We start from the raw sequence: 25,785 nt of genomic DNA, 5'->3' as shown, positions 1-25,785 counted from the left end.
AAACACTTCGGCTTACAGACTCCACTAACCCGGAAGTAGTACCTCGGGTTAAGAACTATACCTCAGGATGAGAACAGAAATCGTGCGCCAGTGGTGTGGTGGCAGTGGGAGCCCCATTAGCTGAAGTGGTACCTCAGGTTAAGAATGGTTTCAGGTTAAGAACGGACCTCTGAAACGAATTGAGTTCTTAACCAGAGGTACTGCAGTACTGCTATTTCAGATACAGCAGCATGCTGTTTCTTTTGGGAAATATTTGGGAATATAAGTTAATTCTGAAGTCCCACATGTGTAGGAAACTGCAGAAGAAAAATGGGTGATTGTCTGAATTCAAAAGTGTGGGGGCCTGACTCACTCTTGGAGCTCCCAGCAGAGTTTAAAACAGAAATAAGTGCGGCATTTGCAAAGTGTGGGAAATATGGGTGGTTAAACCTTTATAAGCCCCAGTATTAAGCGCTTACAACTTTACTCTTCCACCTTGGAGTGAATAGACCACAACCTCAAGTTTAAATGCTTTACTTGCAGTAATCAGAATTCTCACTCTGTGCCCCAGCAGAAACAGTGTGGATAAGGTATTCTTAGTTACAAAATATAAAAAGAATATTTGGATATGGAGTCATTGCTTGGGAGCTCCAGCTTCATGCATCTGGTGAATTGCATGGTTCAAAGAGAATAACCAGCCCAAAGGAGAGAGGTCATGACCAACCTGAGTCTTCTCTAGAAATTAAGAACTCTGGGATCCCTAACCCCTTTTTTACTGACAATTATGTATAGATATGTTTGGCTGCATAAATTTTCCCCTGTTTCAAGTAACAGTGATATAGATGCCTTTTATGATATCAATTATCAAAGCTCTACATCGTGAAAGTGGTAGTTCTGCAATTAACATAAGGTCCTATCACACCAGGTCTCTGTGTGCAATCTCTTTTCGTATGATGGTGCACATATGGTAAACAGTTCATTTCCTTTCAGATGATATTGCAGGATGCTTTACAATAACACACCTAACTGAAAGCATTTTCAAAACTCTGCCAATGTTCCTGGTCTTGTTTGTTTTTCTACACTGTTTGATACAGTGCCGCAGTTTGATACAGTGCCGCAGCTACTGTAGTTTAAATTAATTTAAAGCGCCACATCTAAATGTGGGCATGATATGAATGGCTTGGGGCCATTAGATATAAGAGGACAATATTAAGAATCTGTAGCCCTCTTAATGTGTTGCTCACATATAAAGAACATAAAAATATTAGGTGAGCCCTGCTTCGGCCTATTCTATCAATCTGTTATAACAGAGGCCAGATGGACGCTTACGGGAAGCCCACAAGCAGGATATGAAGTCAAAAGCGTTCTCCTGCTTGTGATCCCAAACAATTGGTATTCAGAAACATAATGAAAGCATCTTGACTGTATATTTAGCTACACTGAATATAGCTTCTGCAACAGGGAGCGTTATCTACATACAGAGGCATTCCATGTGATTTAGAAACCTGAGTAATCCTGGGTAAGGCATGAGGAGGGCTTCCTCCTTTTAGAATGAACACAGTATTGGCAATTATCCTTTTATCAGTCTCAAAGAAAAGTCACTTCTATAGCATTCCGTTATTGAAGAAGGTAATTTTTTTTGGGGGGGGGGGTGAGTTAACCAAGTGCTCATAAGAATGAGAAGACAGGAGATAGCCAGCAAATGTGAGCATGGATGAATCTTCCTCCATACACTTACTAATACCTGAGCATCTGTTCAGACAATATTATCACCTCCTATTTCTCTTCAGGCAGCAATAGCTACAACATGGATTGCTTGAATATGCCTTATTGGTTGGAAATAAGTCATGAAGTATTTCTGAAATGAGGGTGAGGAAGGGCCTGGCTTGAGGCCTGGGTATTGCAAGCCCACAGTGCCAAAGGACATTGCCATACGAGTTTCTGACAACCAGCGTGGTGCCTGTGGACAGCTCTTAACTACTTATATGGAAGACATATATGGAAGGCCCATATTCATGATCTAAAACCAATAGTTGAGTTGTCTTTAGAATCATACCATGTTATGTTTATGCATTGCTTTTAAGGCTTTTATGCCACTATAATAATAGAATCGACACAGATTCAGATGAGAGAGGTCATAGCAAGGAGCTATGCTGGGATTCCTTTACCAGTCAACCTTGGCTCTAAGATATGCAGAGGCAGCACTTTGTGCCCTGTGGATGGAGACAGCTCTTTGTATGGTGACATGGGATAGAGCCTTCTCTGTGGTGGCACCCTGACTATGGAATTCCCTAGGAGGAAATCCATGTTGCACTAATAAAATCATTCAATCAGTGCAAGCATTTTTGGGGCTTCTCCCAGTCCTTCAGAGCAGATTTGGGGGAAGAAGAAGAGGGAAGACCTGTTGTATTAGCAGGAGTTCTTGCACTGGCTTCAGCTAGTGTAGTGGAATACTTGAATCTGACCCTCTACCTTTAGGGGTATGTTAGTCTACATCAATAGACTTCCCGTACCAAGTCAAAACATTGTGTTTTTATATATTTTTATATTGTAAGCCACCCAGAATAATAATTATTACTGCTACTACTGCTGCTGCTGCTGCTGCTGCTGCTACTACTCGTACTGCTACTATATGTTTGCAAGCAAGCTTTCAGTGGTACTGATTACCATCTCCAAGGTTTCATGATTTGAGCAGTATTGGTTTTTTTAATCTTCTACTTTATGCTACTTTTTGTCCTTTTTGCTTTAGTTATAGTTTATATTTTTATCTGCAGTTGTGTTGTTTGTAGACTGCCCAGGGATTCATTTGGATGAGAGGTAGTTTAGGAACAATGAATGAATAAAGGAGGAATGATCCCTATATTATTAGCATTAATGTTGTGAAGTCTCTTCCTTTACAACAACTGACTTTCCCAGAAAGGCTTTAGGCTCTTTTTGTCAAGCAAAGTTCAGATTTGTCTTGGCTGACTCCCTCAGCTACTAAAGCCTTTCTTTTTGTTGTAGATGTTTGATGTGGTTGCTTTGAAGGATGCAGTTTCCATTTGCGTTGGTCCAATAACTCCCTTGCTCCTTTTAAAAGGGTGTAGCATCATATGTGAATATTCAGTAAGGACCCACCCCACCTTGAGCCATTTCTCCTTTTCAAAGTCTAATTTAGTGTACGCTCAGTACACTGATTTTGTGGACTATTTCAACATAAATGGTTTGAATATTTCAAGGAAAGTTGTAAAATATGTATATATTGTATTTCCACTATAGCAGAATTGTTAGCCTCTGAATTTACACATGTTGCCATTGTCTGTACTTACCTCCCTCTTGAGTTTTGATGCATACACTAAAATTGCTAAGTAGATTGTGAATTGCTAATTTTACAGTTTGGCCCTCCAATTCTAATACGTTTCATGTTCAGCTTCCTTTAACTACATTATATATACTGTACTCTATAGATTAGAGAGTTGTACCATAATTGCCTGAAAGACTGCTTATTATCTCTCTTCTATATAATTAGGATCAAAGTTTAACTCTCAGATCTTTGATATTCCTCATTAATGTCCACCTTATTCATTTAGAGATTTGGAAGATACACTCCCTGGCTGCATAGGAAATAATTAAGTAGAGTGAAGCTAGCAGCATTTAATCTGTATAATAAAAGTGAGAGGTGATCATCATTCTTTTCTCTCTCTGACACAATTAACCTCTTTCCTTGAAATGTGTAGATAATGCCTCTTAAATGGTAGCACTCATTGTTTGAAAATTTGGGTATAGTAGAAGTGAATCAGCACATGTCTCCAGTAATCTTAACGATTAAATCATCAAGATAAGTTACTGTTTCTGTGCCCATCACATTCACAGTGGAGGCATCCACTTACGGAAGAGAAGGGGAGCAATTTTTGCCAAGCCCACTTTCCCTCTGCAGCCACTGATCTAAAAAGTCCTCCAACTCTCTGGATATGAGTTTAAGCTGGGGGCTGGAGGTGGAGGGGAACTAGTAGGTGATGTAAATTATTTATCCCCCCCCTTCCAACTCCCTTCCATGAGTACAAGGGCACCCACTGGATTCCACTCTTTTCCACCTCCCTTATGGCAGGGTTGGGGAACAAGTGGTCTTTTAGGTATTGCTGAATTCCTATTCCTATCAACTCCAGCCAGCATGGCCAGAGATCAGGGGTGATTTTAGAATGTCATATTCACTGTGGGTTTTGAAATTTTGAACTGCTTTGGGTGGCCTATGCCCCCAAAGGCAATCTATTGATAATTTTATAATTATGTACCCCAAACCTATACCCCAAAATCTGGAGGGTCACGGGTTCTAAATCCCTGCTTTATGCAAATGGAAAATAATTCAGATTTGGCATAATGTCAGTCATTGGCTACCAAGCTACAAGATTACTCATTATCATATTGGAATTTTAAAACATGATACAGTGAATTTTAGCTGCATAGAACAGCAGGATAGAATAACGCAGACTATGCTATATTAAATACGAACAGCAGAAAGTTCATAGGAAAGCCGAACTATCCAGCTGCAATTTTACTTTAAATATAGCACTCTTATACTTATTGATTTCCTCTGGTTTGTTTGCCGCAATGATATTCTTAGCTTTGATCAATATGTGATGCATATGATAATGGAAGAACCCATGGCTCAGTATAAAGTTACAATACATGTGGTATTTTCTATTGCACAAAATTGTATAGTCTGCAATCTAGAAATATAGGTGCATAAAAGAGAACCCACTGTGTACAGTTGGTGTTGTCCTTGGAGGTTTTCTCTAGGAACAGAGTGAGGAATTATTACATTTTGGATTAACAACATGGCAGGGTAGGAGAATCACCCATTTTCATAATTTATTTTAATACATGCAGATTTACATGTTATAATGTCATGCTATTTATTTTTTAAGGCAGAGCTATAACTATGTACTTGATTAAAAGGAAAGAAGAAAAACTTCTGGGAATGTATATTTAAAACAAGCCGGACAACCATAATGATGTAACTTACTGCATTTGTAAATGCTGCTTGGAATGGGTTTACAAGCATGTGTTAAGATTAATATTACTGTCCAGTATTGGAGATATCCTTAGGAGCCACATATGGTCATAAGGGCTGCATGCAATGGGAGGAATGGTAGACTAATCATTACAGGAAAAGCAGGGGTGACTAGGTGGCATTTTTTTTTCTCTTCCAGCTCATTTGCTCAAACAGTCCTTGGGGCTGTGGTGGCATCCCTCTTAGTCTGAAGGTGGTTATCTTAGAAGGTAGTTCCATAAATAGGAAGAGCATGGTTATCCAGGACTTGATCCTGGGTGAGGGAGCAGACTTGCTATGCATTACACAGATAAGGTTAGATGAAGTGGGCAGGGTGAATTTGCCCCAGATCTCTCCTCCAGGATTCTCTCTATAGCACCTGTCCAGGGAGGTTGGTAGGGAAGCAGAGCTGCTGCAGTGTTGAAGTTCCATCAGCATAACCAGGATCCCAATTAAACCATCTTCCTGTTTATACTTGAGGATAGGTGAGGACAGAATGGGAATTCTGTTGGGATATTGGCAGAGTTGGCTCTGCCATGAGGCAAACTGAGGCAGCAGAAGCCCCCCAAGTTGGACACCCAGCAGGTGCTGCCCCTGTCCCCAGCCGAAATCATGTGAGCTCTCGCCCAAAATTGTGGAAGTAGCAGGCAGGTAGAGAATCGGTACCAGTGGCAATAAGTAGCAGGAGCAGCAGGGCAGGGGAAAGCAGCACTTCCTGTTTTGCCTCAAGTGCCCCTGGGTTCAGGTCTCCCCACTGTGTCAGCAGTCTCCTTGCCTGAGCTAGCTGGAGTAGTATTGAGCACAGTAGTCTCTCTGATTAGTGGTTAAATGACTTCAATGCCCATGTTGATTCCACCCCTTCAATAGACGTTCAGGACTTCATGGACTACTTGGCAGCTGTGTGAATTTACCAACTGATGTCAGGACCCATTCATATTGCAGGGCAGATTCTTGACTTGGCTTTTTGGTTCTGTATGGGGTGGTGGTGACCTAGGTATGGACTTGGGTTTAGGGTCATAGATTTATTGTCATATATAGATTCCTACCTCGTGAGGTTTAGGCTTAAATAAGCTCCTAAGCTCACAGTGGTGCAGGACCCATTATAAAGGTCCAAATATGGATCTAAATCATTTCCCAACTGCTCTGAGTGAGTTTTCTGCTATATCAGTGATTCTGTCAAAGTCTCGGTCAGTCTCTGGGATAGGAAAATGACCTAGGCGGTTGACACAATTTCACCCAAACTGATGGGTTCAGGCAGCTGATAATGGAGCCACCTGCCTCCTTGCTTTTTGAGGGATCTCAGGGTGATAAAGTGGCAGAGACAATTATTTGAGCAACAGTGGGAGGAAACCTGAAGACAACATGACTGGACATGGACTAGAGCCCATGTTGAGTCCTCTGCTGTGGTGATGAAAAAACTCACACTTTTCTTCTACCCAGAGTCACCTAGCTGAACCACTCTGTGTTTTAGAGTCTGTTGCATCAAGAATTGGGGGGAAAGGATGTGATTTCCCATTCTGACACTATTGCTAGACATTTTGCAGATAAAGTTGCTCACATCTACTGTGACTTATATGCCGTGTCTGTACCAGATCCTAGTTATGTATCTCTGACTCCTGGATGTCTTGTCGTACTTGAGTCATTTAATTTGTACAGTCTGAGGAGATGGGCAAGATTAAGTGATCCTTGCCCTTCCTGACACATTAAGGAAGCTACCGTAAGTCTGCTTGAGTGGGCACAGAGAGTGGGGGATGTCTATTTAGCCTTAAGGTGGCTGTCATGAAACATTTATAGGAAAATCTCTCTCTGGGTGGGTTGGATAAGTTTCCAGCTAGCGTCTGCTCTACTGTTCTTGGGCAAGGTGCTTCAAGGGTGATTGGATGAAACAGATGAAACAGGTGTAGGTTTGGGGTTTCAGGCAGCTTTGGTCCCCTTGGTAGATTATCTGTTCTGGGAATTAGACAGGTGGAGTTTAGTGAACCTCAGTCCTACCTATGACAGAAGCATAGCAGGCTGTGACAGGAGAGGGGCTACACCCAAACTCTGGAGCACCTTGCTTCATGAAATTTCAAAGGTTTACTCCCTTGACAGCCGTCAGACAAATAATGCTTTAAGCAAAAGGTTTTCAATTACCTCTGTTCTGCCTCCCTCAATTGATTTTAAAAAATATATAGAACTGTTTTATTGTTATACTAAGATTTTTAAATGTTTTAAGCTGCCTTGACAGATGCATTTGTGTTAGAAGGCCAGGTTAAAATTCTTATACGAATAAATAAAACAATCCTTGAATTTTTAAATAGTGACACAGTAGATAGTAGCTACACATTTTATTGTCAATCTCTTTTGCATAGCTGTTTCAGGTTCATTTGCATAAGAGAGTTTATCAAGAGAAAGGAAGAGAAATTGAATTGAAATTGCAAGTCCTAGAAGATCGTGTTTTGCTTGTTTTGTTTTGTTTTGTTGCTTCATTCATTGAAATTAAGTAGCCTTTGTATATAGTGATACAGTGTTCAATAGACAAAAGAGGCTGAGAAACTTCATTGCATTCTTGATTGGTACAAAGGTGAAGATGCAGACAGAGTCCAGAGCTGTCAGATCTGATACTAATTGTAGTAAAGGAGTTCATATTTCCCTCAGAGCTCCAAGCAGAAATTATGGTTTAGTCTCCAGATTTCAAATACCAAGTGATGGGCTGCCATTTTCCCCCTCTTGAATATCTACTGTGTTAGGGACTGCACTGCTGGAAGCCTGCAAATTGCCTGCTGAGGTCCATGATTTTGCTGTGTAATTGGTATCTCCTTTATATTTAAAAGGCACATCAGCTTTGGCAGATGTTCTGAATCATAATACATCCTGCTAACACTGCAAGTTCATACGATATATATCATTAGTATCTGTAGGCACAGACTTGGTAGGTGTCAAATATGTAGACCAACGAAGAGTAATAGAACTGCACTGTTGGAGGATACTGCTAATGCAGAAATAAAAACATGGACTCATAAGGATTAGGGACAAGAGGAAAACTAGTTCCTGCCTAAAATCAATGTAGTACTGCTTGGGTAGAAGTGGTCAATACAAAATTGGAAGTAAGGGTATCTTCTGCAAATTTCCTTTCTGTGGTTGAACTGTGAAATCTGCAGAAATCTGCATTATCAGTTGAGTGGGAGCTATTTTTTTGCTGCTATTTCATTTACTAGAACAGAATGTACTTCTCTTTTTGTGGGGATTCAGATAAGATCTGGTGTCTGCATGTGTGTATTTCACTTCTTATTCCTTTATTACTCAGCACTTGATGAATGGCTGCAAAATATGTTAGCAGCCTCCATGGAAAAAATGTAGCATTTGATATAACATCGGGTGATAATATAAGTTCTGTCTGGGTTTTTAAATGCTGAAATCATTGATTGATGAATATGCACATGACATGGATAAAAAAATTGTAAGGTCTGGAAAGTAAATGCCTGTAGTATCTTTAATTGTGACATCATTGGAGGCAATGGACTGTTTGTTTTCCTAAGATTGTGAGGCCAGGAACTGTCTATGATAGCCTTTTCAGCTAAATAGTGGGGAATCAATTCTAATAGATAGATAGATACTGTAGATAGATGATAGATAAGTGTTCAGTATTTATATCTCTTTTAGTCCTGTGAAGGCATGTTAAACCTTCCTCAAAAAAAGCAAAGTGTCACATCTTTAGATGTAAAGAACCCCAAAAATTAAACAAAGATGTCATAACAACCCAAGATGTTATGTAATGGGTGAGAGATAAAGCTCCTGTAATTTACATAAACAGTTTTGTGGACAGTTGCAATCTGGAATTATGTTCATAACTGGAAACTTCTTTATTCTTTGGAAGTAGTTTAAAAGATTATGGCCTAGCAGGACTTACCGTCATGGACCATGACATCATGGAATGGAATGCAGTGGTCCTCGGGTTATGAACTTAATTCGTTCCGGAGGTCCATTCTTAACCCGAAACCGTTCTTAACCTGAGGCGTGCTTTCGCTATCGGGGCCTCCCACTGCCACCGTGCCGCCGCCACATGATTTCCGTTCTCATCCTGGGGCAAAGTTCTTAACCCGAGGTACTAATTCCGGGTTAGTGGAGTTTGTAACCCGAAGTGTTAGTAACCTGAAGTGTTTCTAACCTGAGGGACCACTGTAGCTTGTCTTGCTGTAAATTGGCAAAGCAACACTGACAGATGATTTCCATGTTCCCAGAAAGAACAGAGATTGAAGGGAATAGTTGTAATTTTTAGTATGTTCCTCTGTGTCTCTTAAATTTAGACTCCCACAGTGATTATTTTTCCTCCACTCTTCAAGAACCCTGAACAGTGAGCTCATAGATACTGTCCAATCTAATTTCCACACAAGGTACAAGCAAATATACTTTTCACTGAGATATACCACTTCTTGATAGATTGCTTGGTTTCATGACGTGTGTGGCTGGGGGGAAATAACAAACCTTTCTCAAAACTGACATTTCATTGTCATTGAAAAAAATATGAATAGCAGCAATGTTGAATGAAAATAGCCAGTAGAAGTGTTTCACCCCATCCTAGAATATTTGTATTTCCAGTCACAAAACAAGTTACAGTCATTTCTGTATCTTACTAACTTGGAAGGAGAAAAACATTTTTCTCAACAGCATTTCCTAAATCTCCTAGAGGCGATTATAAAATCCAATCGGGCATTTGCCTGTCTGGGGAAGACTATAAATTTAATAAAGAAAAATAAATCATAGTGCAGGAATTTGGCCTTTCCATCAGTTTCAGACCTGACTGAATCCTCCAAATAGCTGTTGTACTTATGCCTAGTAAACTCATCAAAATTATGGGAGATTATGTAAGTGGACAGAAGCAAGTGCTATTAGTTACTCACACGTCGTCTTTCTTTGATTATTGGTTTCCTGTGCTAAAACCTATACATCTTTTATGGGGGATCACATATTAACTACCCTGGGTAAGATGCACATGTATCGCGAGTGCACAAGTGAACAAGGGAGGAAAGCGCATCTGTTATTCACACATAGTATTTTGCTGATTTTATTTCACATGCACAGCAAATCTGAAAATATGCAACTGGAAACAGGATGATTATTATTTTTCTTTAAAAAAAGAAAGATGGTTCACAGGTGGCTGGTTGTGCAAGTTTAAGTTGATTGTTAGATATTACCAAACGTACTTTTCCTCCTGCACCACCAGCCACCTGCAAAAGTAGTGTTGATTGGAAAATGAAAATAGAACTGGCTAAAATGCAGGTACAGTGGTACCTCGGTTTACAAACACAATTGGTTCTGGAAGTCTGTACTTAACCTGAAGCGTACTTAACCTGAAGCGAACTTTCCCATTGAAAGTAATGGAAAGTGGATTAATCCGTTCCAGACGGGTCCGCGGAGTACTTAAACTGAAAATACTCAAACCGAGGCGTACTTAAACTGAGGTATGACTGTACGTTGCCTTTCCCTTCCCTGAAAACACTGCAGCAAATAAGACAGTTGGGCTCTAATTGTATCTAAAATGTTACCCTGCCTTTTTGTCCAGGTTAAGATTAATTCATGCCTTTTTCCTGGCCACTGTTACTTTCCCACCCCATCATATCCTAACAACAGGAAGTTTATTCGGCTTTACGCCCATCATAAAACACAACACAACAAAATAAATCAAATAAAACAGCGGACTCATTCAAGCCACAAATAATAAAACACAGTTCACAGCTCACAAGGACAAATATTAACAATTAAAAAGAATAGTTTAAGATAATGATTAAAAATTTAGGCACTACGCTAAAATCAATATCAGATGTCATTATAAAAAATAAATAAAAACTTATAACTATAAAAAATCTGCTAACATTCCATTCCGTCTCTTGTACGAGAGGACGGCTGTTAGGAATTTAGCAACCTGTAGAGTAATATAAGGATCCACATCTTGAAGAACCCAGGCAAGCTGTAGGTCAACTGGTTTGTCAGCCATAGGCTGGATTATAGAATTTAGTATACTAGCACGAGCCGAACTGTACATAGGGCAGATAAACATAACATGATGTAGAGATTCAGATGTTTTAATTTCACAAGCACACATTGAAGAGACTTGGCCCTTAGTAAATCTATGTCTCAGCACGTTTGTTGGAAAAACATTAAACCTAGCTTTAATGAAGGCATATCGGTGAGACGCGGCCGTAAGCGATGTTAAATAGGACGGAGCACGGTAGATAGGGGTTATGCCGAAATTTAACGGCGAGCAAACTCCACCACCAGCTAAGAAATTTTGGTATAGCTCCGCATCATCCAGCCTTTGATTTATACACCTTTTTGCCGCATTTAGATCCAGTTTGAACAATTCAGTGGGCGAGATCTCATAGGACAGCAATTTGGCATGGATTTTTCCTGACCACAAATTTGTGAAGTCATCCCGCCACATGCATTGAATGAGATAGTGGTTCGGGAGTTCATGCCATAGGGATATCCAATAAATCAAAACTCGCCTCCATAAAACTAACTCCACTGAGGGGATCTTCATTTCTAAGCGAATAGACCCATCATATCCTGCTTTCAGTCTCTCCGTTTAAAAGTATCAGGTTAAGTATCTCTCATGAAACCTTGGGGAGATGTTTTCAAAATGGACAAGTAGTCTGACATGGTACAAAGCATCTTCGTGTGTGCCTTCTTTCCTGGCTATGAGACTAGTAAACAACGTGTTAATCTTAACAGCTTATTTCTGTACAGTTCAAGAAGTTATTTGTGTTTATTGTTCCCCGTAAGTGATAACAGCAGTGGTTAATGTGCTGTTATAGATTAAACTGACAATAATTCAACTGGGTTGCGTAACTCCTAGTGAACTCTGCCATCCAGGTTAAATAAAATATTGAAGAACTGCAAAGTGCATCACATTGTCAATAGCCTTCGTTTGTGTCTGGTATGTTGGTATTTACAGCGATGAAGCTCCAGGCAGCCAGTTGGTTACAGATAAGTTTCACATTGACTGGGATTCTGTGCTTGTCAACTCTGATAATGTCATCGTAGCTCAGTTTGATGGAAGAGGGAGTGGATTTCAAGGTCTAAAGATTCTGCAAGAAGTCCACCGTTCCTTAGGATCTGTGGAAGTGAAGGACCAGATAGCAGCTGTAGAGTACGTATGTGCAAAAGATTATTCTATTTCCTATATTCTATTCTATTCTATTCGGGTTGATACAGTGTTAATTTTGGAAATGTGTATTTGCTGTATTGGATCAATATAAAAATATTTAATGTTTGATAGCAAGAAAATTAAATAAAATTCACTGAAACATTGTTTTGGGATTTCCTGATAAAGGAGACTTCTAGGTCTAGTCTGAGTGGGATTTTTAATTTACTAATTAAACATCACATAATGGAGAATGGGCTCCATATGTTATGCATAAAAGGTTAAAATGTATAAGACAATTGCAATATATCCCAGTTATGAAGAGTACAATTCTGCTTACCCCACTTCTGGGCTAAAATAAATTGATTTATCAGATCCCACACTCATTTGACAAAGATATTTAGGCTGTAATACTATGCACATTTTCCTGGAAGCATGTCCCAATGAACAAAATGAACTTAATTTTGAGTAGACGTACAAGATTGTACTCTTAACTGCTTTATCTTAAAATGTATACACCCCTAATCAGTATAATAGCTTAATGAATAATCCTGCTCAAGATATACAAAAGTCTGAATGAATGGGAAAAAATATGTTGTGTTATTTAGTAATAATAGCTAAATATGCATCAAATTGCATTACAACAGTATTCTTATGACGGCCCACCAAGTCTTAGAGGCTTATCATGCCATTTTGGGAAGCCACACCCACCTTCCTATGGCCTGACACCATATATAATGTCAGGAGTACGGAAGTTTTGGTTGCTTGGATGCTTTTTTTCTTTCCTGGGATCCCACATTTAGGGACAACAGGAATTGTGGCCTAAGCTCATAAAATGTCTTCAATATTTTATCCTGCTGTGAACATTGCAGCTGATTTTATTTTACTTTTATGTTGAAGATTGTTACAATAAAACTGCAGTATGTATTATTAATGGGATCAAGAAAAAATGTGGAAGGCTTAAACCAAACAAAGCGTAATTTATTTAATATTCCTTTTTGAATTATCTGCAGTACAGTAGTCATAAATATGAACATTCTTCTTCAGGAAATAACTTTAAAAATGAAAAACAACTTTTTGTAATAAGAGAAACTTTCTGTTACAGATACTTGCTAAAGCAACCATTCGTTGACTCCAAGAGGCTGAGCATATTTGGAAAGGTAACATTCTGGAATGAATATGATGTAGCAACGTGCTCCTAATAGCATTTCGTCTGTTTCTGATTCTTCTGTGGTTTAATTTTTGTTTTTATTACAAAAAAATTACTAATATCCCCCCTAGGAGTGGTGGTAACTCAACTCCAGGCATTCTTTGATTATATTATCTAGCTTAAATTAAATTTTGTTTCAGGTCTGGAACTCTCAGACACTGCTTTGATAACCCTGATGAAAAACCTATGCCAGGAATGGTATGTAGGGGGAGGACTTGGGTACCAATGGCCATGGTAACCTTCTCCATAGACTCTCTGCAGTTGGGACTGGTGGGTCTTGCAGTAGAGGCGTTTCCAAGAGTTGGTGTAGTGAGACTTCTGCTTGGTTTTTATATTAGGTGTCCTGCAAGGTCTCACTCCTTTTGGTATCTATATGAAGCGGCTGTGGAGGCAGCATCAGTATGGTTATTAAATCCAAGGGTATTTTTTCTTCACATCCATGTTAGCTGAAGCACTAGAAGTCTTAGGCCAGTGCCTATAATTCATAAAGGAGTGGATAAGGGGCCATTAAACTGAAACTCAGTCCAGCTGATGTTGGGAGATGCAGGGCCATTGTCTCAGGCAGGGTGTGCCTGGATAGTGATAACTACAGTTGCCCATGCTGTGAAACCTCCAGGTAAGACTGCTTCCATGGGGCTTTTGAGGATGATTTGGAAAATTCAGCAAGTTCAAAATACAGCTGCAAAGCTTTTGATCAATAGGCTGAGCCATATCAGAAGGATTCTTCAACTTCTGCATTAATTACAAATGTTTGTAAGCACACTTCAAATTACTGGTGCTTAACTTTGGAATGGGTAACCTGTTGCCCTACATAGGCTGCTGGACAACCACTCCCATTAGCCATGCTCCACGGGCTCACGGGTACTTGAGTCCAGTAACATCTGGAGAGCCCCAGGTTACCCATTCTTGTTTTAAAGTGCTGCATACTTTGAGAAACTGCCAGCCCATGTTAAGAAGTCACAACCAGCAGTCCTACTCCAAATGGCCCCACCATCATGTCAGATAAGTAGTTACTGGGACAGGGCCTCTTAGGATTTCTTTCCCCAAGAGGTTCACCTGAAAGCTTCCCATCATTTTGGTGCTAAATACCGGTACCTTTTTATTTGACTTGTTACTGTTTTCATTGTGACAACATTCTGAGGGCTATGCAGAGTGCACATTTTAAAAATAAAATATGCCAATTAGGGCCAAATGATACTATTGTATTTTTCGCTCTATAAGACACACCTTTTCCCTTCTAAAAACTAAGGGGGAAGTCTGTGTGTCTTATGGAGCAAAACCATGCACGGCAGCGGGATTCCTCGAATGGAGGGATGCCTCTGCCGCCCAAAATCAGGCTGTTCCCACCCCCTCCATGGCCCCAGCCAGCGGCAGGAGGTGGGGGGGGGTGAGGAGAAGCCCAAAATCGGGCTGTTCCCACCCCCTCTGCGCCTGCTGGCAAAGGGGAGGGGGAGAGAGGAACAGCCCAAAAGGAGCCCTTTCGGGCTGCTGGTCCCTCCCTCTTGCAACAGCATGCTGCCGTTGGGAGAGGCACAGCGCAGTGCCGCCCCGAACTGCGGCTCCTCTCCCTGCCTGTGCGAGAGGTGGCGGCAGCGGGACCAGCAGCCCTTTGGGGCCGCTCGCCCCTCTGCCGCCTCTACCGCTTGCAAGAGCCGGCATAGGATCCCCAGTTGGGAGAGGCACAGCACAGTGCCTCCCCCATCCGTGGCTCTTGTGCCTGCCCCAGCAGAACCAGCAGAATTTTGTTTTCCTCCTCTAAAAATTAAGCGCGTCTTATGGTCCTGTGTGTCTTAATGGAGTTAAAAATACGGTAATCTGGTTTTCAGCATCATTCTATATGCAGATATCATGATGTCTGGAATGTATCTCGACTGTTTCTTCCTCCCACCCTTAGGGGCGGAAGAAGCAGCCGAGATACATTGCCCAGCCCTACGACGGTAAGGGACACCCCCCCCCCAAGAGACACCAGGGCTCCTTCAAAGGTGCCTGCCTGTTTCCCCCCAAGCTGCATCTTTCCTCCTGGAGCAACTGACCACACAAAGAGGAAAGACACAGCTGACCTGCTCAGGCAACTTGTGCTGGTATTGCAATATGAACATCATACTATTTCAGACAATAAATTGGATTACTGCCCAGCTCTAATGCCAATTTTAGGTGAAGCTAGGAGTGCACCTTTGAGTGCTAACTTCAAAATAGCAAGAGTTAAGTGCTACTGTAATCTGAAAGAAAGAAAAAAAGTTAATCACTTCAAAGTCCACTTACATGGTCAATCTGCCTATGCAAATCAATGAGACTTGAAAGTATGAAGTTTTGACTTCATTGTGCCTTTAATAAATAACATTTTTCAATATTTTTGATTCAAGCAGTTTCATTTTTATTTATGTTTTCTGGAGGTGCTCGGTTACAGAAGTCATGGTAAAAGTAAAGACTACCTGTATTTGCAGTTGTTAGCGATCGTCAACAGGTTTACCATACCCATTGAGTCAATCACCCATCTCTTACTTCCCTTCTGAGAAAAACCCCACCCCACCCTCCCACTATATATAAGGGTCTGGTGACATCTGTTTCAGTGTATCTGAAGAAGTGTGCATGCACACAAAAGCTTAGACCCAGAAGAAACTTAGTTGGTCTCTAAGGTGCTACTGAACAATTTTTATTTATTTTGATTTTGTCAGACCAACACGGCTACCTACCTGAATCTAGAATCCTGCATTTGAAGTTATTTTTAAAAACCTCCCTTCCAAAAATGCAAATGTGGCTTGCTATTACTTTCATCATGTCCTTTTTAATACATATTTTACATGCAAGCCCATTCACAGCCTATTGTGCTATGAGTAACATCCTTTTGTGTGCCATCTGTTCAAGATATCCTTTGTTAGTCTGTCAGCTGTTGGATGCTATTGCCTCTGGCATTAAATAGAAGAGCCAGACAAATACATTCACCTTTAGCAAAAAGTTAAATAGATTCTCAACCATCTCTCTTGCTCTGTCTCAAACCGTGTTTAGAACTTAACCACAAAAAGAGTTGCAGTTTTCAGATATCGATGTTTGCTTCTTTTGGATGCAAGAGATGAAGCAACTCTTTTAAGACATCTACTCTTTGTGCCCTTCCTAGTTGTAAATCTCATTGTGAATGCTGTAACAATTTGTGACCGCATAAACCCATGCAATGTACTTACAGACTGCACACATTCGGTATCAAATAAAGTATCCATCTTTCATTATTTTAGCAGTCCAGGAAAGTTATATATCTTCCCCTTTATTGCTTACATTTTAGATATATCTTTAATTATGTGGCCATTAACACACAACCTTCATGTCCAAAAGCAAGGTTCCTGCTCTACCACTTCAACTGATGCTCCCCCCCCTATATAACAGAAATAGGCCTCCTTTTGCCATCTCTGGTTGGGCTATTTTATAATCCCATGGCACATTCCTATCACTTTCATTGGTATGCAGCACTCAGCCAAGCTCAGATATGAGCAGTGCTTTTTTTTCTAGAGCAAAAGGTGCCAGAACACACCTCCCTCAGAAGACCCACCCAGAGCCCAAGGAGGATATATTCAGGCTGGGGGTCTCCTTGTGAACCAGAGGCAGCTTCCGTCAGGCTCTGTTCACAGGGTAGCCTCAGCCACCTTCACATGGGCTACCTCTTTCTCCTGGGAGGAAGAGGCAGCCCCCCCTGCAGGGAGCACGGCTGCCCACGCCTCAACAGAACAGTTTGCCAAAGCCCCCACCCTGCCTCTGGCACATGTGAGCCAGAAGTAGGATAGGGAATTTGTTGAACTGCTCTGCTGAGATGCAGCCAGCCAAACACTCTTGAGTGGAGCAGTTTAAAGCTGCCGCCTGCCCACACAGTCCCATCTGCGGTAGGAGGGCCAGTGGGATGGCTGCTTCACCCAGCAGTATATCACTGGTGAAAACGCTGCCATTCCCGAGTCCCCCGGCACCCTGGTGGCAGAGGGGCTTAGGAGCAGCGGCAGTTTCACTTGTGATACACTGCCGTGTGAAGCCACCATCATGGTCTGGCCCTCATACCAGTCCTGGGTGAGGTATCAATACATCGTCCAGGCCTATTGTTGAGGTTGCTTACCTGAGGAGCTTAATGAGGTTCCCCCACGCATCTCTGGCTCACGTGAGCTGGAGCAGGTGGGGGCTTGCTCAAGTGAGATACGGCTTCCACACACATCAGCTGGGAGGCCGAAGAGCCTCAGCAAAGCCCCACTGTGCCTCTGCCTCTTCGGAGCCCATAGAGGATACCCCATTTGGGGTCTGGGGAGGGTTTCCTCATGAGCCAGAGGTGCAGTGGGGTTTTGCAGACAGTGGTCAGGTCTCCCCCACTACTCCCAGGGCCAGGGTGGGAGGTGTTGGAATGCTGGGGGGAAAGGCCTGGATATGTGTACATTGAGATAAAATAAATGTTTAAATTCCTAAGTGTATTTTATTCATTAAAATGCATTATTAATGTATTTAATGTCAACAGCTATATCACAGAATTTGGAAAAGTGCAAAATCCTAAAGATAATTTACATTCTGATTTCCACGTTAGTCTGAGAGTGGCAGATCAGATCAATGAAGGCACAGAATGAAGGCATTTCCCCCCAATCTTTTTATTTGTATTTTATAGTTATAAGTAATTTATTTTACAAATCTTAAACTGTGTGCTTTGCATAAACTTTGTTTATCTTCGGTTATATAGGATTTTGTTGTAGTTTTCAGGGATTTTTTTTTAAAAAATTAAAAATGAAGTTATTTTGAAGTAAGCAACCAACATGGATTTGTATGCATAGACATACACAGAACACAGTGAAAGTCCATATTGTCAAGATCCTCTGCACATAATAACGATTAATAAGTTATTATCTGGGTTTAAAAGGGATGGATTTCTTCCCACAGAGTGGGGAATGACACAGTTGTTTTTTTGGAGAAACCTGCTGTTGGTTATATAAGTCTTAAATTAGGGTTGCTAGACCTTGAACTCCATCTCTTAGAAGTGTGGAATCAATCAGCAAGCATTTTATATGGAAACAAAACAAGTGGGCTTTTTTTAAAACAAACAAACAAACAGCGATTTCAACACAGTTCATCTTCATCCAACAAAGGACAATTTATAAATTTTGAGTGAGGCAGGTGTTGGCTATCATAAGCTGCTTTGTGGGCATAATGTTCATCATAAACTCCTTGCACAAAAGCATGTGTTGGAGAGAGATATTTCTCCTGATATGCTATTTTTCTAGATACACGCCTCCTTCCTAAAAAAGCAAATAAATCAGATAAACACCCAAACATGAACTTCCTGCATATTAAGATGGCACAGTCTGAGAATCAACCTAAGGTATAGGTTGCCATAGCCACATTCAGTGTGTAGCCAAAAACCAAAGAATTTTTAAGCACACACCAAATAGTTCCCCATCACCACTTTGGAAGGCCCATTCCCCTGAAAAAAAAATGTGTGGGGGGTTTATGTTTGTTTACGTTTCACAGTTCTTACCTTAATCTGGGGTGACTGATTTTTCTCTTCTACTATTGCTCGAATGCCCATCATGATATAGCCTCATTCCTTAAGGCATTTGCAGGGGGTGGGGTGGCTCTGATCTGCAGAAGAAAACAACAACAAGGTTCAGCTACCTCATAGGAAGGTGAGATGCCTCCAATTCTTTGGCTTAAGTAGTTAATTTGATTTGTTACCATTTCTAGTGACACATGTGTAGCCAAGGACTACTATATGGAGGAAAATCAGCAGCCGAAATAACTGTTTGAATTTGCCTTAGCAATATGGTTAGTGTATACGTGAATTATGCTGTCATTGGCCATTTGTGTCTTTCTGGCTGCACCTATCAATCATGTGGCCTGCCATCAAAAACTTCATCTCCTGCTCCTCTCTTCCCTGATACTGCCAATTAATGTATGATGGCATCATGCTGTGAATTTCTATCCGTTGCCTGCATGTTATTGGCCATCACAAAGACATACTTTCTGTTACTGAAGAGAGAGAAGAGTTTTTCCTGCAGCAACCACACACATCTTCTGAACTCCAAATATTTATTCATAAGTAAATAAGAAACAAACAAACATGTCTTAACCTTTGAATAATAGGGCTTATTCCCTGCCAGTCACAGTCAACACCATCAAGCTGGAAGAACCAATACTGTAGTCTATGCTTCCCAAGCCACCATACTACTGAGAGGAAGTAGGAGGCTAAAATGCCATTTTTACCACCAGATATGAACTTTAAATAATTTAAGGGCACTCTGTTGTAGTGAATATTGGCTCAAAACACATTTTTAGACCAAAAAAAATGGCTTAAAACAGGTTTGATTCTCTCTTTAATTCACAGAAGATCAGAGGGCCATAGAAATAGATGTAAATGCTACGGTACTGCGTAAGAAAGAAACTGTTTCATTAAGGCAATAATGGGCACATTTTAACTCACATTAGGTTGTTTTGTAGGGGTATGGAGGATACATTGCATCAATGATTCTCAAGTCAAATGAAAGGCTTTTCAAGTGTGGAGCAGTGATTGCACCAATTACAGACATGAGATTGTATGGTGAGTATTTTGTATTATTCAGTTTGTCTACTAGGTAGGTACCCAGTTCCCCCCTCTGACGGATTAAAAAGTACTGTATATTCCTGCGTATGACTACTTTTTAACCGAGGAAAATCTTCTCAAAAGTTGGGGGTCATCTTATACACCAGGTTGTATTTCTTATATGGCGAGTATATCCCAAACTCTCTATTTTAACTGGAAAAGTTGGGGGTTGTCTTATACGCCCAGTCATCTTATACACCGGAATATACGGACAGATGCAGCAAATCTTTTACACTGGAAGGGACTGTACCTATTCTGTACCCATGAAGCCTTGGGTTTAGTTACATATGATTATGTCCCTAAATGTTAACTCATTTAATCTGGAAACAATTTAACAGAAACAAATAAAAAAGAACCCTGTTTCCCCTGCAGCATCAGCTTTTTCAGAAAGATACCTCGGCCTTCCATCTAAAGAAGAAAATGCTTATCAGGTAAGCAAGTTGTACTTTAGATATTTATGGTGTTACAGGGGCACTTGAAATGCAAATCAGTCATAGAGGTGTACAAGTGTGTGTGTGTGTTTCTTTCCTAAAGGCATCCAGTGTGCTGCACAATATTCACGGCTTTAAAGAAGAAAAGTTGTTAATTGTCCACGGGACAGCTGATAGTAAGTATACACACAAATAGTTCCATTTACAGTTGCAGCTAGTGGCGCAGCTAAGTTCAGTGAAAGAGAGGCATGTGTCTGTGTTCTTTTGATAATACTGAGCTTTGTCTGCCCCCAGAGCGCCTGTTGTCAGAGTCAATTGACAGTTTTACATCTGAACAGATGACATTTCTCCTAACTGAATATATTTGTAACTCTTAGCAGCTGTAGGTACCAATTTGTTTAAATCATATAAAACACCCATGTCATTGGTAGATGGCAACATATATTAATAAACGACAGCGTCAATATTTAATCAGCTTTCAAATTATTATTGATTCCACCATTGGCAAAATATAAATGTTGGTGGGGTGGGGGTGGGGGTTATAGCAAACAATAGATTGTAATGGATTAATTTCTACAGTGCATTTACAGTGTACTGCCCTTCACTGCTAAACAATGCATGATTTCTTATATTTATATGTTCAAACACAGGCTTAACTAGTATGGGAATAATATTTCCAGGGGAGTGGGTTTTCCAACACTGTTTCATGATGTTGGAACACCTTGTCCCAGTTCAATGGATGGGTATAACCATTCTACCTCATTGGACAGCTAAAAAGATTAATCATTCAGCCACTCCAGCTGAAGACCCAGAACCACTACCTGCTTGTGAAGGCAAAAGTAAAATTGAGTGGAGGCAGGATAAAATAGATTTTCCTGGGAAAATCAGCTAATTCTAAGAGGTTCAGTTTCACTTAGGAATGGTGAATCAGAATCTGATTTGCCCTTCTTAAACCAACACACAAATGAAAACAAAGCTATCCTTAAAAATCCATACTACCGCACTGTGAATTTTGTGATGCAGTTCACCAGTCCATGTGTCCAAAAATGCATATATTACCCAATACCCATACATATTAATATGTATATTCTATACATAATACATATAAAGGAGTCACGGCCCATACGGATTTATATATAGAATGAATACAACTGAATAAAAATACTTAAATGCAATAAAATATTATGTTGTGTATATAATATTATACATATAGTATGAAAAATTAGACAAACCAGTAAGGAAAATATTCACTTTTTAGATCAAGGAGTGAAATAGGGAAAAAAATCAAGTCTGGCATCGAGATGTCTCGGAGAATTCTATCCCTAGCTACTATGCTATAGCTGTTCTGTTATGAAGAAGGAAGATATTTCTGGAAGTGCTAGGAAAGAATATTCAGCAGAATAACCCACTTTATTTGTGTGTAGGGCACTCAATGCAACAGCAACAGAGAAGATGCACTTGTGGCCTCACTGATAGAGCCCTGTCATTACAGTGTCCCTGACCTTCACATGTTAAGTGCAGAAATATAATAAGGTCCTTTGTATGAGCATACTAGATTGATGCCTGAACAAGATTGCAGCTAATCTGTAAGATCTGATTGACATTAATAATGCTTTTTTGCTAACACATGTTATTGTCCCACAGCTAAAGTTCATTTCCAGCATTCAGCAGAATTAATTAAACATCTAATAAAAGCTGGAGTGAATTATACTATGCAGGTATGTAATGGTCAGATATCTCAATAGTGCATCCTTCAATATGTTTTAATTATTACCAGTCTTAGAATTTTTATTATTCTTTTCCTTGCAAGTACATAATATATAAGAAAATAGCATCATGTTTGTTTAGACTATGTATAGTTGAACAAACTTCAAAAAATGAATCTATGCAAAAATAAAATAAAATAAAAAATAGAGAGTTGGCTCCAGACTGATTTCTGCACAGAGGAATCTCCAGTGCAGGAAGGCGGCTTTAGTCATATAAGAGCCTAAACATCACTGCTGCATGAGCATCTTGGCCTCTTTGATGCTCTTTTAAGTAATTAGAAACACAATACTATTTCTATAGTGACACTGAAAGATAAGCTCTGAACTCTTATTGATCAAAGCTAATAACTTAATTATACTTCTGTGTGCTGTTCTTAAGTGTTATTCCTATCTGTTATAAGGTTAACTTGGAAATTAGAACTGTGCTTTTGCTGGTTAGAAAGGATGAAATGCTGGGAAGTAGCCAAGTCATTTATTTTTTTATGGTTGTGAAATACCACTGAAATGTAGACTACCTGTAGGTTTGGCAACTGTACAATAATAGTAGTTTTCATTTCCTATCAGCTGTCAGGTAAGTAAAACTGCAAAGGTAGTCCAGCTTCATTATCTATACCCATGTTTATGTCCAAATATTACCAGTAGCAACAATATACAATCCCACCCACTATCTGGGCTCCATATCATTAATATTGCTAGTGCAGGAGTACCTCGTTGTGAGTCCGCTCCGTTTAGCATCAATTTCGTGGAACGTCTGCAGCAAACCCGGAAGTACCGCAACTGGTTACTTCCAGGTTTGCTGCTTCGCGCATGTGCAGAAATGCAAAACCGTTCACTTGCGCAAAGCAGCGCTTTGTCGAGCGTCCCTTTCATCGAGCGTCCGGGGCTCTGGAACGGATCCCAGACTCAAAACAAAGTACAGTGGTACCTCTGGTTAAGAACTTAATTAGTTCTGGAGGTCCGTTCTTAACCTGAAAGTGTTCTTAACCTGAAGCACCACTTTAGCTATTGGGGTTTCCTGCTGCTGCCGCGCCGCAATTTTTGTTCTCATCCTGAAGCAAAGTTCTTAACCCAAGCTACCATTTCTGGGTTGGCAGAGTCTGTAACCTGAAGCGTCTGTAACCCGAAGCGTTTGTAGAGGTAGAACTGTATTGTACAACTGTACAATAAACCTTTGGATTAGTTTTGAAGACATACTAGATCCACATTTTTACCAGATTGTATATCAGGCTGTTACAATAATTGATAGAAATTAAATATCTATTCCCCCTAAACCATTTTGAAAATCCAAATCAGAAAGGCCATTTTAAATAAATATATGTAAATACTTTTAATGCTAAAGCTTTCAGTGTAGGTGATGAAATGCTGGTTTAAAATATCACGAAAATGAATTTTAGTTTGAATTTTATGAGCTTTCAATGAAGCCATAACATTGCCTAATGATTCATTCTATGTTGATGCAAAAGCATTTAAAACAAATCAGAGACCCCTATCATTTGGTTTTTAAAGCCTATTTATTTTTTCATTTCCTCACCCAGATCTACCCAGATGAAGGTCATTACATCACATCAGAGAAGAGTAAATATCACCTTTATAGCACAATTCTCAGCTTCTTTAGTGCTTGTTTAAAGGAGGAAGCGCCAATTTTATCACAGGAACCAGAGGAAGATGAATAAGGAAGCTATTTGTACAGAACTGAGGAGATTTTCAGTGAGGCTCACTGAAACCATAAATAAAAGTGACTGTGAGAGAACAGATTCTACAGAAGCCCAAGGGCAACTAAAGGATATACCAGTGGAGCAGCACATTTGGTGACAATGAGCTAACAAACTGGGATTTGAATACAAAAGTCCAAATGTATTACCAAGGGAGAAAACATATACCTTTGTGGAAGGCCAATGGTCAGATGCAGTTTCCTGGAAGAAATTAATTTTGCATAAGAGTAGGGTTAGTGCATGTTGATTCTGTTAAGATTCACTGTTTGTTCTGTACGTAGTTGCTCTGTTTTTATTTAAAATGCACATAATTTCTCAATTTCAGCATAATGCACACCTGACATAAATATTGATATTTGCACAGGGGAGCTGCAGTCTAACCAACTATTGCAACTTTTCAATTAGTGCAATTTTTCACAGTCAAGCTTCAAAATATTGAAAAAAATATTTTGTTTCAATTTACATTGGGAAACAATATCAGATTAAGTCTGATAAATACACATATTAGTTTGTTTCCCTTCCCTGTAAAAGTTTTTCAAGCATTCACTATTTTACTGTACCAACTATAATTAAATAAGCAGAATTTTGGTAGTACACGCTTGGACTTTATGTATATACACAAAACTCCTTCCACAGAAAATGTCTGTGTGCTTGAACAATTTTTTCAAGCCATGATTACAGCTATGTTTAAACCAGTATCAACAACTAAAATAGTTTTCCTGGTTAAAAGTTGTATCTTTTCATTTACTAAGAAATATTTGGGTTGTGTTCTTTCGTATTGTTTACAGTAGTCAATAGTTTGCTGGTTACACTCTAATTTTAGAATATGCTACTTTGTCACATGTAAATTAGATACATGAATATTAAATTATAGTTTCAGATAAAGAGATTTTATTAACAATGTAAGCCATTTGAGTACTACTTTGATTAATCATTTGTGAAGCTGGTTCTTGCAGATGGGCTGAGATTCCATTCTGAACTTCAACGCCAACTTGTGGTGGCACATCACAGAACAGTCTATCAGTTTTTATTTGGTGTATCACAGCTGCCCAGGCTGTTACATGAAAGATTTAAATTCAATCTGGGAAATGATTTGTTTTATTTCTAAAGAAGCCTTCTGATGAATGATTTTTTTTAAAAAAAAATTATTTTATTCAGGTGAAGTCCCTGAAATGCATCAAATGTATTGTCAAGGTGAATAACAGCCCTACAAATCACACTATGAAATAAACAACCCACTCAACTTTGGCCATCAGAATATTAACTTCTACGACTGAAGTTCTGTATTCTCTTAATTTTAGATATACATTCTAAGACGCTGTTTCATCCAAATAAATTTGCCAATTTGCACAAGGACTTTTGCTTCACAGCTGAACTCTCGTCTGCCCCTCATGTGAACATTGAAAAGTTGGCCGGGAAAACCCAGCAGAGACTGGGGGGACACATGGTGGGGAGAGGGAAAGTTTCATTGTGCAGGCAGAGGCAACTTGTGCTAAAGGGGCAAGTTAGTTGGATCCAACCCAAATAATGCTTTTGTTGTCCCTAGGAGTTTTGGTCCTGAGTATTTCACTTTTGTTTTTAAAAGCACTCTCTATGCACTGGGGTTTGTGATCCTTGCAAAAGCAGGTTACATGTGCCATAGCATTGTTTCAACACTCAATATGCTCTAGCTATGTCTTGCTGTGCAGCGAAAGAAAGCCCACATTTCAAGTTGTAAAGAAACAAAATTCTAGAGTTTCTTGAGGCAGCAGATTTGTCTAAAATATTTTGTAGCGCTTTCTCCTCCTGGGGCAAAAATGGCCAATGTGGTCTCCATTTCTCCACTCCAAATAGGGTGGTAAAAATCGGCCATCCTGGTTCATCTTTATTAGATGAGCATCTCTTTGACATGAATTATTGTTGTACCAAACACCCTGCAGGGTTAGAATTTACAACTTCTTGTG

General features: G+C 39.9%; 1 protein-coding gene and 1 long non-coding RNA gene across 2 annotated transcripts in view; one reads left to right on the top strand and one right to left on the bottom strand.

Annotated features, from left to right (window-relative positions):
- Window positions 1–24,704, top strand: part of DPP10 (dipeptidyl peptidase like 10) — a 228,481-nt gene extending 203,777 nt beyond the window's left edge. The window contains exons 20-26 of the mRNA XM_035130088.2: window positions 11,943–12,137; window positions 13,237–13,291; window positions 19,792–19,891; window positions 20,306–20,364; window positions 20,468–20,540; window positions 22,009–22,082; window positions 23,666–24,704. Of these exons, the coding sequence (XP_034985979.1) occupies window positions 11,943–12,137; window positions 13,237–13,291; window positions 19,792–19,891; window positions 20,306–20,364; window positions 20,468–20,540; window positions 22,009–22,082; window positions 23,666–23,803 (694 nt within the window). The 3' untranslated portion in view covers window positions 23,804–24,704. The remainder of the gene's footprint in view (window positions 1–11,942; window positions 12,138–13,236; window positions 13,292–19,791; window positions 19,892–20,305; window positions 20,365–20,467; window positions 20,541–22,008; window positions 22,083–23,665) is intronic.
- Window positions 11,968–25,785, bottom strand: part of LOC118092245 (uncharacterized) — a 167,844-nt gene continuing 154,026 nt past the window's right edge. Inside the window, exons 3-4 of the long non-coding RNA XR_009558229.1 lie at window positions 18,833–18,936; window positions 11,968–12,103 (exon numbers count right to left, since the gene is read on the bottom strand). This is a non-coding gene — a long non-coding RNA (uncharacterized LOC118092245). The remainder of the gene's footprint in view (window positions 12,104–18,832; window positions 18,937–25,785) is intronic.

The sequence above is a fragment of the Zootoca vivipara genome, chromosome 1 (assembly GCF_963506605.1).
Source record: "Zootoca vivipara chromosome 1, rZooViv1.1, whole genome shotgun sequence".
Lineage (NCBI taxonomy): Eukaryota > Metazoa > Chordata > Lepidosauria > Squamata > Lacertidae > Zootoca > Zootoca vivipara.
This window is presented reverse-complemented; position numbering and strand designations above follow the sequence as displayed.